The sequence below is a fragment of the Bufo gargarizans genome, chromosome 6 (assembly GCF_014858855.1).
Source record: "Bufo gargarizans isolate SCDJY-AF-19 chromosome 6, ASM1485885v1, whole genome shotgun sequence".
Classification (NCBI taxonomy): Eukaryota; Metazoa; Chordata; class Amphibia; order Anura; family Bufonidae; genus Bufo; species Bufo gargarizans.
In genome coordinates this window covers 381212859-381228033 of record NC_058085.1, presented here as the reverse complement: position 1 = coordinate 381228033, position 15175 = coordinate 381212859, and the positions used below count along the sequence as shown (strand labels likewise).

Below are 15175 nucleotides of genomic sequence, written 5' to 3'. Positions count from 1 at the left end.
TTAACTAACTAACCTATCACTACTACTGGGGTCTCCCTGAGCCAAACCCCCGTTATGCTGGCCTCCCCTAAGCTTTGCTCCCAGTCCGGCCATAACTTTTTAGCTGTTGTTTTTTCACTAGAACTCATCTCAAGACATCTCAGAGCCAACAAACCCCCCTCGGTACCCCAAATGTTCTAAGGTAAGATTCAGACCGTCTGTATATGGGTCCATTTCTACATCTGTAAAAGCATTGGGACCCTCCATGGTTTATCGGAACTGGACTGATGCTTCTATGGTGGTCTAAGTTTAGTTCAGATGAACCAAGGGAGGTGTTTTGCAGTAAAAATCTGCTTATTCCCATCAGAAATTGACTAGCTAAGGGTTAACAGGGCAGAGCTGCAAGAGAGAGGCAGGAAGGCAGGAGAACTTGTTTTACAGGAATTGTATTTCACAGAAGCACAAGTACTGAATTCCCGGAATCCATTAAAGGAACAGCAGTTAGTAAAACGCAGCAGCTCATATCTGTCTCATCTATACATTTATCAGGAGATACATGACATAAAGAAGTCATCTTGGTTTTGGAAAGTTTTCTGGACTTTCTGTCCATCGTCCTCTCAAAGAACACTGCAGTCCACCTTTTATTTATGTAAGCCGCACGTCCACATCAAGTTGGATCTTAAAAAGCTATTGCAACATAATAAAAAATAGTGATAGGAAATATCAAGCAATAGTGGGGTCTAGATTCAGTATGTAGTCCACGGGAGTTGTAAGGGTTAAAGGGCTTCCAAGCGCACAAGCAACAAGTCAGCCAGTTTCATAGGTACAAATCTGCTGACTGGGGCCCTTTAAGGCAGCGATGAACATCAGAGCAAGCGGGGTGGAGAGAGAAGAAACTGAGACTAGAGAGGAAACGCACAAACAGAGCGTGAGAGACACATACACAGCTGTATATAGCTTTCAGAGAAGCAGCAATAAAAGCGAAGAAACGGGAGGCAACGCCCAACGGCCCAACGCCAGAGCAACAGAAAACGCCTTTGGAGTTACTCTCTCTCTCTTGTCAGTGGAGGAGCGTTCCCTCACAGACGGGAGAGAGTGACAAAGGGCAAACGGGTGTCTTCTGTTGTTCCTGCGTTGGACAACATTGTGCGTTTCTTCCATGGTAGGACCAGGACCTTCCCAGGCGCCGAGACAAGCTGCAGCCACAGAGCTTTGTATGCTGGTACCGCACTGGATCCATGTGCACAACAGTTCCAGGTGAGACGGCATTTGGCATTTAACCCTTACGCGCCCAGTCACACCCGTTGCACTCCTCTTTTTGTTTAACATGACAAATAAAGATGTCACCTTGGTTTTTAGATAGTTTTCTAGACTTTCTGTCCATTGCCCCCTCAAAGAACATTCTAGTCAACCTTTGTTTAATTCAACTCACACAATAGGTTACATACAATTAGATCGGTGCATCGTGTATTTTTGTACCTGTGCAAGGTGATGTAAAGAAAGACTTTAGCTTTTTCTGTATGTCTTTTGTATAACCTGGGGGAAAAAAAATTAAAAATTAAATCTTAAAGAGCAACATAGAAAAAAATAGTAATAGAATATATTAAGTAATAGCAGGGTTAGGCCTCTTTCACACTACAGTATGTCCATTTCAGTGTTTTGCGGTCCGTTTTTCATGGATCCGTTGTTCCGTTTTTTTGCTTCCGTTGTGATTCCGTTTCCGTTCCGTTGTTCCGTTCCGTTTTTCCGTATGGCATATACAGTATACAGTAATTACATAGAAAAAATTTGGCTGGGCATAACATTTTCAATAGATGGTTCAGAAAAAACGGAACGGAAACGGAAGACATACGGATGCATTTCCGTATGTGTTCCGTTTTTTTTGCGGACCCATTGACTTGAATGGAACCACGGACCGTGATTTGCGGCCAAATATAGGACATGTTCTATCTTTCAACGGAACGGAAAAACGGAAATACGGAAACGGAATGCATACGGAACACATTCAGTTTTTTTTGCGGAACCATTGAAATGAATGGTTCCGTATACGGACCGTATACGGAACGCAAAAAACGGACCGCAAAACGGAAAAAAAAACGGTAGTGTGAAAGAGGCCTTAGAATTAGTATGCAGTCCACAGGAGATGTAAGGGTTAAAGCTGTGAGGAACATCTAGTTGGGACGAGGCAGTGTGGAGAGAGAAGAAACGGATCAGAGAGAGGAAAGACACAAAGAGAGTGAGAGAGACATATACAGAAAGACTGCACCAGGCAGAGAAGTAAACTAAAGGGACACAAACACATCCGACTAAGGCCTCATGCACTCGGACGTTGTTTTGGTCCGCAGTTTTTGCGGCTCGGATGCGGACCCATTCACTTCAATGGGGCCGCAAAAGATGCAGGCAGCCCTCCGTGTGCTGTCCGCATCCGTTGCTCCGTTCCGTGGTCCGCCAAAAAAATATAACCTGTCCTATTCTTGGCCGTTTTGCAGACAAGAATAGGCAGTTATATCAATGGCTGTCCATGCCGTTCCGCAATTTGTCATCCGTGTTTTGCAGATCCGCAATTTGTGGACCGCAAAACACACAACGGTCGTGTGCAAGAAAAGGACATGCTCTATTTTTTTTTTGTGGAATTGAACCACGGAAAACAAACGGTTGACTATCCGCATTTTTAACAGCTCAATAAAAATGAATGGGTCCACATCCTATCCGCAAAATAAACGGAACGGACGCGGAAAACAAAATACGTTCGTGTGCATGTAGCCTTAGCCATACTGTCTTAAAAAAAGCCAAAAATACGGGGAAAATGACACAAAAGCACCAAAAAGACCAAAAATAAAACCATGCTAATATAGCCATTCTCATATTTTACTACAGACTTTAAAGAAACATCTGACCACAGCATTTTTGGGCAACACAAAAAAAAAAAAAAAAAAATGTAGAGAAAAATGGTGGCAAAGCAAGAAAACTGTGAATTAATCCAGTTTCATTTCTACTGTTCCTTTAATGGGTTCCGGGTAGACTTATCGGTCTGCTAAGGCATGCCGATAAGGCAGCGACGTGAGCTCTGCAGAATTAAAACATAATATAACAATATTATAACGCTACAAATTACAATGGGAGACTCCAGTAAGGAGTCTAGCCTGTCCTGGAGTCCACAGGACAAAAAAAAAAAAAAAAAGCAACCCCGTCCAGTTAGGGGCCGGGTTATATGGGGTAGGGGCTTAATTAGTTAATTACTAATTAGGATACTTAGGCAGAAATTTTTGTTCATTAAAAATTCCGCCTGTCCTGACCAGCTTCACAGGGGCAAATACCCCACTTGTGCTGCTGTTAGGACTAAGGGAATGTATTTCACAGAAGCACAAGTACTGAATACCCGGAATCCATTAAAGGAACAGCAGTTAGTAAAACGCAGCAGCTCATATCCGTCTCATCTATACATTTATCAGGAGATTCATGACATAAAGAAGTCATCTTGATTTTGGACTTTCTGTCCATCGTCCTCTCAAAGAACACTGCAGTCAACCTTTTATTTATGTAAACCCGCACGTCCTCATCAAGTTGGATCTTAAAAAGCTATTGCAACATAATAAAAAAAAATAATAGGGAATATCAAGCAATAGTGGGGTCTAGATTCAGTATGGAGTCCACGGGAGTTGTAAGGGTTAAAGGCAGGGGCGTCGCTAGGTTAAAAGGTTAAAACATTCGGGGCCTGGGCCCCGGATGTTTTGTCCCAGGCCCCGAATGTCCTGCCTGCCTGCTAGATACAACTGTATTGCCGTACACAGAACGGCAATACAATTGAATCTTACACTGGGAAGAGGCGACGGACCTGTGGTGACATCACAGGTCATGTGATCAGCAAAACAGGCTGTGATAGGATGACCTGGATGATGTCACCATCATGTGACCAGTGCAGGATTGGACCAGAGTGAAGAGGAGAAGGAGCCTAATGGTGACATCTGTACATGAGGAGAGGTAAGTTAAGGGAGAGGCAGATGCTGGGAGTTGTAGTTATATAACTGGGATGTATGTTAGGGCTGAAGGGAGTGATGTTATTTACATGGGACTGTATGTTAAAAGTGGATGGTGGGGGAGAATGATGTTTATGTACATGGGAATTATTGTTTATACTACGTTCACACTTGCGTTTGGGGATCCGCTTGTGAGATCCGTTTCAGGTCTCTCACAAGCAGCCCCAAATGCATCAGTTTAACCCCAATGCATTCTGAATGTATCCGTTCAGGACCGATTCGTTTGTATTAGATTTGAATTTCTAAGTCCCAATACGGATCCGTCCTGACTTACATTGAAAGTCAATGGGGGGACGGAACCGTTTACAATTGCACCATTTTGTGTCAATGCAAAGGGATCCGTCCCCATTGACTTACACGGATATGTTTGGCCCTGAAAGGCCATGCGGACACAAAAACGCTGCGTGCAGCATTTTGGGGTCCGTCTCCAAAACGGCTGCACGCAGCGATTTTGTGTCCGCATGGCCTTGCAGGGCCAAACGTATCCGTCCTGACTTACAATGTAAGTCAATGGGGACGGATCCCTTTGCATTGACACAAAATGGTGCAATTGTAAACGGTTCCGTCCCCCATTGACTTTTAATGTAAGTCAGGACGGATCCGTATTGAGACTTAGAAATTAAAATCTAATACAAACGAATCGGTCCTAAACGGATGCATTCGTTTGTATTATATCGGTGCGGATCCGTCCCCCGTACAAGTACAGGACAGATCCGCACGAACGCAAGTGTGAAAGTAGCTTTAGGGGGTGATGTTTACATTGGATTGTGCGTTGGAGGCGGCTGGGGAGGAGGTGATGTTATTTACTTGGGACTGTATGGTGGAGGGAGGAGTATAACTGCAGGGGGCACTGCAGATCCAGGGGACATTATAGGCGGTCTTATTACTACTGGGGGATCTATAGGAGGGTCTTATAGATCCGCCTTATTTCTACTAACTGCACTATGGGGGCCTTATTACTACTGAGGGGTCTGTAGGGAGCTTTATTACCACTGGGGGAACAATAGGGGGCCTTATTTCTACTGGGGACTCTGTGAGGGTATTATTAATATGGGAGGGCTCTTCTAATAATGGGGGCATTGTTGAGGAGCATTATCACGGTTGGGGCAGTGTTACTAATGAAGGCATTCTAGAATTACTATTGGTGGGACTATGAGGAGCACTATTACTATGGGGGGCAGTAATCTTTCTTCAGGATAGTATTTGGGGGTATTGGGGGGGGGGGCAGGGGCGTAACTAAAGGCTCATGGGCCCCGGTGCAAGAGTTCAGCTTGGGCCCCCCTTCCCTCAGTGCTTTGTGTGTCTTCTTATGCGGCACAAGTGTCTTTGGGCCTGGTAGCGACTGCTACCTCTGTACCCCCAATAGCTACACCCCCGGGGGGGGGGTTCACAGCAAGCAGCAGGATAACACTGTGGGGACTCCAGTTGGGGGATAATGATAGAATGTGAGGAAGCTAAGATGTCTGTGTGTCACACTGCAGAGACGAGGCGGCTGAGAGAAGTGTCTGGACCGAGTGGAGAAGATCTACAGAGAAGATGATGATCTTTTGAGACCCTAGCAATGCCCCTGGTTAAAGGGCTTCCAAGCGCACAAGCAACAAGTCAGCCAGTTTCATAGGTACAAATCTGCTGACTGGGGCCCTTTAAGGCAGCAATGAACATCAGAGCAAACAGGGTGGAGAGAGAGGAAACTGAGACTAGAGAGGAAACGCACAAACAGAGCGTGAGAGACACATACACAGCTGTATATAGCTTTCAGAGAAGCAGCAATAAAAGCGAAGAAACGGGAGGCAACGCCCAACGGCCCAACGCCAGAGCAACAGAAAACGCCTTTGGAGTTACTCTCTCTCTCTTGTCAGTGGAGGAGCGTTCCCTCACAGAAGGGAGAGAGTGACAAAGGGAAAACGGGTGTCTTCTGTTGTTCCTGCGTTGGACAACATTGTGCGTTTCTTCCATGGTAGGACCAGGACCTTCCCTTTCGTCCTAACCAGCAGCACAAGTGGGGTATTCGCCCCTGTGAAGCTGGTCAGGACAGGCGGAATTTTTGCTGAATAAAATTCTGCATCCCTAGTAATTAATTAATTAATTAGCTCCCCCCTCCATATATAGGCCGCCCCACACAGGGCTAGTTGCAGGTTATCAGCACCGGTTACAGGATCGACTTCAGTTCCCAACCTTACAGGGCGTCTAACACCCAGCAGACAACTGATCCTGGAAGATTCTGTACTCCAGTACATTACCAAAGGGGCCTTAGAGGAGGTTCCTCCTCGAGAACTCGGTCAGGGAGTGTATTCTCCCATCTTTCTCGTTCCAAAGCCGTCAGGAGACTGGCGCATGATTATCGATCTGCGTTACCTAAATCGGTTCATCAGAAAGAAGCGTTTCCGGATGGAAACCATCCGCTCAGTCCTAAACATCCTGAACCCGGCAGACGTGATGGTGACGATAGATCTGAAGGACGCTTACCTTCATGTTCCTATCTGTCCGGCCCACAGGAAATTTCTCAGAGTTGCTGTCTGCATAAAAGACGTAGTGAAGCACTACCAGTTTGCTGTGTTGCCCTTTGGCATCTCCTCTGCTCCTCACACCTTCACAAAGGTTGTGGCTCCTGTGGTCGCCCACCTAAGGCTCCTTGGCTTAGAAGTCGTCCCTTATTTAGACGACTGGCTTTTAAAAGCCGCATCCGCAGACATCTTACAAGCTCAGCTTCAACTAGCTCTCCACACTCTGCAGAACCTAGGGTGGCTCCTGAATTGGGACAAATCAGAGTTGGTCCCCTCTACCACAAGAGGGTTTCTGGGGTTTGTGATAGATTCACAACTAATGACCCTATATCTATCTCCCCAGAGGAGAGACAAAGTAATAAGAGCTGCAGAGTTTCTCCTACCCCCCAGACGGGTGTCTATTCGGGTTCTCATGAGGATGTTAGGCCACATGTCAGCATCTGCAGAGGCAGTACCTTGGGCCTTGTGGCATCTTCGGCCACTACAAGAGGAAGTCTTAGCGGTTTGGAATCGCAAACCCAGAGACCTAGATCGGTATCACTCCCTGTCTGCAGAAGTCCGTTCCTCCCTCAGGTGGTGGAAGAACCTAGTGGATGGAATGCCTCTAGCCCAACCTACTTGGGTGATCCTGACCACGGACGCCTCCCTTCTAGGCTGGGGAGCCCATCTGGGACACAATACAGTTCAGAATACCTGGAATCCTCAGGAGAGACTCCTATCATCCAATCTGAGGGAGCTGAGGGCGGTGAGATTAGCCCTCAATCACTTCTCACCCCTCATCCAGGGTCAAGCCGTGAGAGTACGGACCGACAACACGACTGTAGTTGCTTATGTAAACAGACAGGGAGGAACGAGATCCCGGACCCTCCTGAGGGAGGTGGGACTAATTTTATCTTGGGCAGAGAGCAATCTATCTCATCTAGTGGCAGTTCACATCAGAGGAGATCTCAATATAGTAGCAGATCGTCTAAGTCGGGGCCTTCCGGTACCAGGAGAATGGTCCCTGAACGACAACATCTTCTCCAGGATAGTCCAACGCTGGGGGACTCCCGAGATCGATTTGATGGCAACCCGTCTGAACGCCAAAGTAAGCAAATTCTGCTCCTTGTACAAGGAGGACAATCCGGTAGCGATAGATGCTCTGTCCATAACATGGAGGTTCAGGCTGGCCTATGTATTCCCTCCAATTTCCATGATACCAAGGGTATTGATGAAGATCAAGCAAGACCAGACCTCAGTGATAGCCATCATCCCATTCTGGCCGAAGAGGTCTTGGTTCACCCAGCTCATGCAGATGAGTCAGGGCAATTATTGGAGACTTCCCCTAATACAGAACCTGGTGTACCAGAACACAGGTCCCTGTCTAGATCTGAGGAGGCTCAGTCTGACAGCCTGGAGACTGACCGGTCCCTTCTAGAAGCTAGAGGGCTTTCGGTGGAGGTCCTGAGAACAATCTCTCACTCCAGAGCGGAGTCTACGAATCAGAAGTATTCCCGCATATTCAGAATATTTATGCGATGGTGCAGGGATAGAGAGGTAGTTTCCTCAGATCCTCCTCTCTCTGAGATTCTTCAGTTCCTGCAAGATGGTCTAGACAAGGGTCTAAGCCCATCTACATTGAGAGCTCATGTTGCTGCCTTGTCAGCATGCCTTGGTAAGCCGATTTCTCAGGACCCCCTAATTAAAAGGTTCCTTAAGGGTGCTCAGAGGCTTAGGCCCAGCATCCAGAGACCTATCCCTGAGTGGGAGCTGCCAGTGGTCCTAAGGGGGTTGTGCTCCCCCCCCTTTGAGCCTTTGGAACAGGTAGACTTAAAGTACCTTTCCCTCAAGGTTTCCTTTCTCTTGGCCATAACCTCAGCCAAGAGGGTTGGGGAGCTCCAGGCTCTGGGGGCAGCGGAACCATATTTAAGGTTTCTGCAGGACAAGGTCCTGTTAAGATTTCTGCCTACCTTTCTACCCAAGGTTCCTTCATTTGCGAACACCAATCAGACAATAACACTGCCGGTGTTGTCTCCTACCTCTAACTCTCCTGAGGAGGAGAAATTACTTTCCTTGGACATCCCAAGAGTCCTTAGAGTTTATCTGAATAGAACGGAAGAGTTCAGGAGATCAGAAAATCTGCTGATCTCATATTCGGGGAACAATAAGGGGCTCAAGGTTTCCAAGCCCACCTTGAGCAGATGGATTAAGGACGCTATTAAGCTGGCTTTTACGTCCCAAAACTTACTACCGCCATCCTTCTTATCTGCCCATTCCACAAGGGCAGTGTCTGCGTCATATGCGGAGAGGAAACTAGTCCCCTTAGAGCAAATTTGTGCGGCTGCCTCGTGGAGCACGCAAAACACCTTTATTGCCCATTACCGCCTAGAGAATAGGCGTTCTGAGGGAACAGCCTTTGGACGGTCCGTGTTAGATGCTGCTCGTCCATAGGTCAGCTCTCTAACTCCTGTGGGATTATTAGCTACTTAGTGCTAGTCCTTTGCCCTCCCAAGATTTGTGTGAGGTTCCTTGCTACTTCCCCACTTGTGCTGCTGGTTAGGACGAAAGGGAAGCGTCAATTTTGACGTAAATTTGTTTTCCCTTAGTCCTAACAGCAGCACACAAATATCCCTCCCTCTATGCTATTAGGATTACTTGTTAAAAAGCAACTAGCCCTGTGTAGGGCGGCCTATATATGGAGGGGGGAGCTAATTAATTAATTAATTACTAGGGATGCAGAATTTTATTCAGCAAAAATTCCGCCTGTCCTGACCAGCTTCACAGGGGCGAATACCCCACTTGTGCTGCTGTTAGGACTAAGGGAAAACAAATTTACGTCAAAATTGACGCTTCCCAGGGGCCGAGACAAGCTGCAGCCACAGAGCTTTGTATGCTGGTACCGCACTGGATCCATGTGAGACGGCATTTGGCATTTAACCCTTACGCGCCCAGTCACACCCGTTGCGCTCCTCTTTTTGTTTTACATAGCATATAAATATGTCACCTTGGTTTTTAGAGAGTTTTCTAGACTTTCTGTCCATCGCCCCCTCAAAGAACATTCTAGTCAACCTTTGTTTAATTCAACTCACACAATAGGTTACATACAATTAGATCGGTGCATCATGTATTTTTGTACCTCTGTAAGGTGATGAGGACCAAGGCATTTTCTGTGTGTCTATTGTATAACCTGGGAAAAAAATGTAAAATTAAATCTTAAAGAGCAACATAGAAAAAAATAGTAATAGAATATATTAAGTAATAGCAGGGTTAGAATTAGTATGCAGTCCACAGGAGATGTAAGGGTTAACGCTGTGAGGAACATCTAGTCGGGACGAGGCAGTGTGGAGAGAGAAGAAACGGATCAGAGAGAGGAAAGACACAAAGAGAGTGAGAGAGACATATACAGAAAGACTGCACCAGGCAGAGAAGTAAACTAAAGGGACACAAACACATCCGACTAAGGCCTCTTTCACACGGGCGTCATGTTTTTTGCCCGGATAAGAGGCAGGTGCGTTGCGGGAAAATGCGCGATTTTTCCGCGCGAGTGCAAAACATTGTCATGCGTTTTGCACTCGCGTGAGAAAAATCGCGCATGTTTGGTACCCAAACCCGAACTTCTTCACAGAAGTTCGGGCTTGGGATTGATGTTCTGAAGATTGTATTATTTTCCCTTATAACATGGTTATAAGGGAAAATAATAGCATTCTGAATACAGAATGCTTAGTATAATAGTGCTGGAAGGGTTAAAAATAATAAAAAAGTTAACTCACCTTCTCCTCTTGTTCGGGTAGATGCCGGTCTGTTCTTTAGCTGTGGGCTGAATGACCTGAGGTGACGTCAGATCACATGCTCCAATCACATGGTCCATCACCATGGTGATGGAGCATGTGATCTGACATCACCACAGGTCCTTCAGCCCACAGCTAAAGAACAGACCGGCATCTACCCGAACAAGAGGAGAAGGTGAGTTAACTTTTTTATTATTTTTAACCCTTCCAGCACTATTATACTAAGCATTCTGTATTCAGAATGCTATTATTTTCCCTTATAACCATGTTATAAGGGAAAATTAATACAGTGAATAGACTGTCACCTAGAACCCATGCGTGAAAATCGCACCGCATCCGCACTTGCTTGCGGATGCATGCGATTTTCACGCAACCCCATTCATTTCTATAGGGCCTGCGTTACGTGAAAAACACACAAAGAGGAGCATGCTGCGATTTTCACGCAACACACAAGTGATGCGTGAAAATCACCGCTCGTGTGCACAGTCCCATAGAAATGAATGGGTCAGGATTCAGTGCGGGTGCAGTGCGTTCACCGCACGCATCGCACCCGCACGGAAAACTCGCCCGTGTGAAAGGGGCCTTAGGCCTCATGCACACGGACGTTGTTTTGGTCCGCAGTTTTTGCGGCTCGGATGCGGACCCATTCACTTCAATGGGGCCGCAAAAGATGCAGACAGCACTCCGTGTGCTGTCCGCATCCGTTGCTCCGTTCCATGGTCCGCCCCAAAAAATATAACCTGTCCTATTCTTGGCCGTTTTGCAGACAAGAAAAGGCAGTTATATCAATGGCTGTCCGTGCCGTTCTGCAATTTGTCATCCGTGTTTTGCAGATCCGCAATTTGTGGACCGCAAAACACACAACGGTCGTGTGCAAGAAAAGGACATGCTCTATTTTTTTTTGTGGAATTGAACCACGGAAAACAAACGGTTGACTATCCGCATTTTTAACAGCTCAATAAAAATGAATGGGCCCACAACCTATCCGCAAAATAAACGGAACGGACGCGGAAAACAAAATACGTCCGTGTGCATGTAGCCTTAGCCATACTGTCTAAGGCTGAGTTCACACGAGCGTGACAGATTAGGTCCGGATGCGTTCAGGGTGCGTTCAGTTAAACTCGCACCATTTTGCAAGCAAGTTCAGTCAGTTTTGTCTGCAATTGCGTTTAGTTGTTCAGTTTTTTCCGCGCGGGTGCAATGCGTTTTGATGCGTTTTTCACACGCGTGATAAAAAACTGAAGGTTTACAAACAACGTCTCTTAGCAACCATCAGTGAAAAACGCATTGCATCCGCACTTGCTTGCAGATGCAATGCGTTATTAACGCAGCCCCATTCACTTCTATGGAGCCAGGGCTGCGTGAAAAACGCAGAATATAGAACATGCTGCGATTTTAAAGCATTGCAGAAGTGATGCATGAAAAAAAACGCTCATGTACACAGACCCATTGAAATGAATGGGTCAGGATTCAGTGCAGGTGCAATGCGTTCACCTCATGCATTGCACCCGCGCGGAAATCTCGCCCGTGTGAACGCAGCCTTAAAAAAAAGCCCAAAATAGGGGGAAAATGACACAAAAGCACCAAAAAGACCAAAAATAAAACCATGCTAATATAGCCATTCTCATATTTTACTACAGACTTTAAAGAAACATCTGACCACAGCATTTTTGGGCAACACAAAAAAAATAATAAAAAAATGTAGAGAAAAATGGTGGAAAGGAAAAAAACTGTGAATTAATCCAGTTTCATTTCTACTGTGGTTGGAGGGGTGAGCAGCTGGTAGACTTCTCTCCAGAATTTTGTTCCCTGATGATAAAATTAGATGGAGCAGCTGCCACGAGGCCGAGACCCTGCCCACATGTGGTAGTCAATGGGTGCAGAGCATTGTGAGTAAAGCATAAGTACTATATTGTACAGCCATTGCCACCACAGGGTCTCAGCTGCTCTGACTGTTCCTGCCCTTAGGACAATATAACAAGGGCAAAGTCCTTCCAGGTATCAGTGTTCTGTAACCTAATGCTCTGCAGCTGTAAGACTACAACTCTCAACATGTCCAATATCGCTGGAGAACCACAGGTTGGAGAATGCTGCAGTAGATCCAGAAGAAAACTTACACCGGATGGTCTGCAGACTCTTGTCTTTTCTGACGTTTAGTAACATATGTTATAGTAAAGTGATCAGATTTCATTCTCTTTAGTTTCAGGTTTTGTGGTTTTACCTTTTGTCTATTGTTTTTTCATTAAACAAACCCCCTAAGTACCCCACATACCCCGAGGTGAATATCAGACCGTCTGAATATGGGCCCATTTTTGCATCTGTAAAAACATTAGGACCTTCCACTGTTTATGTGAACTGGACATCACTGCTTCTATGGTCTAACGCTGGGTTCACACCTAGGCGTTTCTCAAACGCGCGTTTCTATGCGTGTTTTTGTCGCGCGTTTTATGCACGTTTTTTTTAATAGTGAACGCGCGTTTGACGCGCGTTTGGGTGATTGACAGCAGTGTTGTCCAAAGAGTCTATGGCCCAAACACGCGTCAAACGCGCCAAAAAAAGCTCCTGTACTTGTTTGAGCGTCGGGCGTTTTACAGCACGATCGTACGCGCTGTAAAACGCCCAGGTGTGAACCCTTCCCATAGGGAATCATTGGTTCTTGCCTGTTGTGCGTTTTACAGCGCGTAGGAACGCGCTGTAAAACGCTCAGGTGTGAACCCAGCGTTAGTCTCATTCATTTGAACCAAGGGAAGTGTTTTGCAGCTATAAAGGGGACGTAAAATGTGCCTTTATTATGGGCGTCAGATATTGGCCAAAAGCTGCTTATATAAATGCTGTACGTGACTAGCTAAGGGTTAACAGAACAGGGCGGATACAAAGAGGAATTGTATTTCACGGAAGCACAAGTACTGAATTCCCGGAATCCATTAAAGGAACAGCAGTTAGTAAAACGCAGCAGCTCATATCCGTCTCATCTATACATTTATCAGGAGATACATGACATAAAGAAGTCATCTTGGTTTTGGAAACTTTTCTGGACTTTCTGTCCATCGTCCTCTCAAGGAACACTGCAGTCAACCTTTTATTTATGTAAGCCGCACGTCCACATCAAGTTGGATCTTAAAAAGCTATTTCAACATAATAAAAAATAGTGATAGGGAATATCAAGCAATAGCGGGGTCTAGATTCAGTATGTAGTCCACGGGAGTTGTAAGGGTTAAGAGAGGAAACGCACAAAGAGAGCGTGAGAGTAAGTAAACTAAAGGTACTCAAACCCATTCTACTAAATGCTCATGGACACGGCCGTAGCCATTTTTGCCGTCCTCAAAACAGACAAAGAATAGGACATGTTTAGTGTTGAGTGAACTTGTGATTTAAGTTCGGCGTCTAAAGATTGGGTTCGGGTTATCAAAGAATCGCGTTATGGATTCTAAATGCCGTTATGGTCCGTGGTAGCGGAATCCATAACGCGATTCTTCGATAACCCAAACTTTAGACGCCGAACTTAAAACACAAGTTCGCTCAACACTAGACATGTTCTATTACATCTGTGGAACGCAGGATCTTTTGCAGCCCCATTGAAGTGAATGGGTCCACATACGATCAGCGAAAAAATGCAGATTGGACAAAAACAACGGTCGTGCCCATGAGCCCTAAAGTTAATAAAAATTTACACTTTTTAACAAATGTCCCTTGGGTGATATTAATTAGTGACCAATCATTTTAGCCAATTGATGACAGACCGTCATATGTGTCTGATCACAATTCTACAATCTTTCCATCAAAGAACAATTCCCGAAAGATGAGGAGTCTCCTGATATCATTGGACACGTATGACAATATAGAGGGTAATTCGTATGGCAATGTACGGATGTAGCAGGGTTAACCCACATGCTTTATGAGACATGTTATCTAAACTAAATGCAACTAAGCAATTGCTTTTCAATGGCTTTTGTTTCAAGATAACGCGACGAGTTAAGAAATTTGAGTTAAGAGTGTGTATGTTACCCCTGCTACATCTGTATGTTCCACCACACGACCCAGTGGAGTGCCAACCATTCTCTTCTCTGTGTTTGTATAACCCTCAGCCGCCTTCTATCTAATGTGTACGGCCATCTCTGGAGACACCGTAGAGCTAGAGATTGAGTGAAGGCTGAGGAGACGGACAGAAATGTATAGAGAGATCTATTGTTCAGACGCACACTCATACACACACTCATACACACACTCAGTGAGTCTCACCGGCATTGTCTCCTATGAGAGAATTCACATCGGCTTTTTTGTCTTCAATCCTTGCCATAGTTTATGATTTTGCCGTCTTCTAGTGACAGAGTATGCTTATTTCCCCGATTCTCTCTGCTGAAGAATCCAGACGGAGTGCATAGGTTTCGTTTCACACACAAACAGTCAGCACCACGCCTCACGTGACGTCTTTTCTTACAATCTTGTTTTCAGAACTGTAGCTGCTTTTTTTTAACCACTTCACATCCGCCCCTAGGATATAAACGTCCTATGGGTGGATGTTTAACTCTTAATGGACGTTCTGGAACGTCTATTCAGAGATAGCAGCTTTACGCTAATCGTGCAGCTACAGAGCAGGTTGCTGGCTGTCAGTGACAGCAGGGCAACCCTTAGGCCCCTTTCACACTGGTGAGATTTCCGCGCAGGTACAATGTGTGAGGTGAACGCATTGCACCCTCACTGAATCCGGACCCATTCACTTCTATGGGGCTGTGCACATGAGCTGTGATTTTCAGGCATAACTTGTGCTGTGCGTGAAAATCACAGCATGCTCTATATTGTGCGTTTTTTCTCACGCAACGCAGGCCCCATAGAAATGAATGGGGCTGCGTGAAAATCGCAAGCATCCACAAGCAAGTGCAGATGCGGT

At 45.7% G+C, this 15175-nt stretch overlaps 1 protein-coding gene across 2 annotated transcripts in view; it reads right to left on the bottom strand.

The window, feature by feature from the left end:
- LOC122941300 (C-type lectin domain family 2 member A-like) overlaps positions 1–14707 on the bottom strand; it is a 41143-nt gene extending 26436 nt beyond the window's left edge. The window contains exons 1-3 of one of the 2 annotated variants that reach the window (XM_044298420.1): positions 14527–14704; positions 9636–9686; positions 1459–1515 (exon numbers count right to left, since the gene is read on the bottom strand). In XM_044298420.1, coding sequence (XP_044154355.1) covers positions 1459–1515; positions 9636–9686; positions 14527–14584 — 166 coding nt within the window. In that variant the 5' untranslated portion in view covers positions 14585–14704. Of the gene's footprint in view, positions 1–1458; positions 1516–9635; positions 9687–14526 lie in introns of both variants that reach the window. The other variant, XM_044298421.1, reaches the window with a different exon arrangement.
- Positions 14708–15175: the final 468 nt, after the last annotated feature.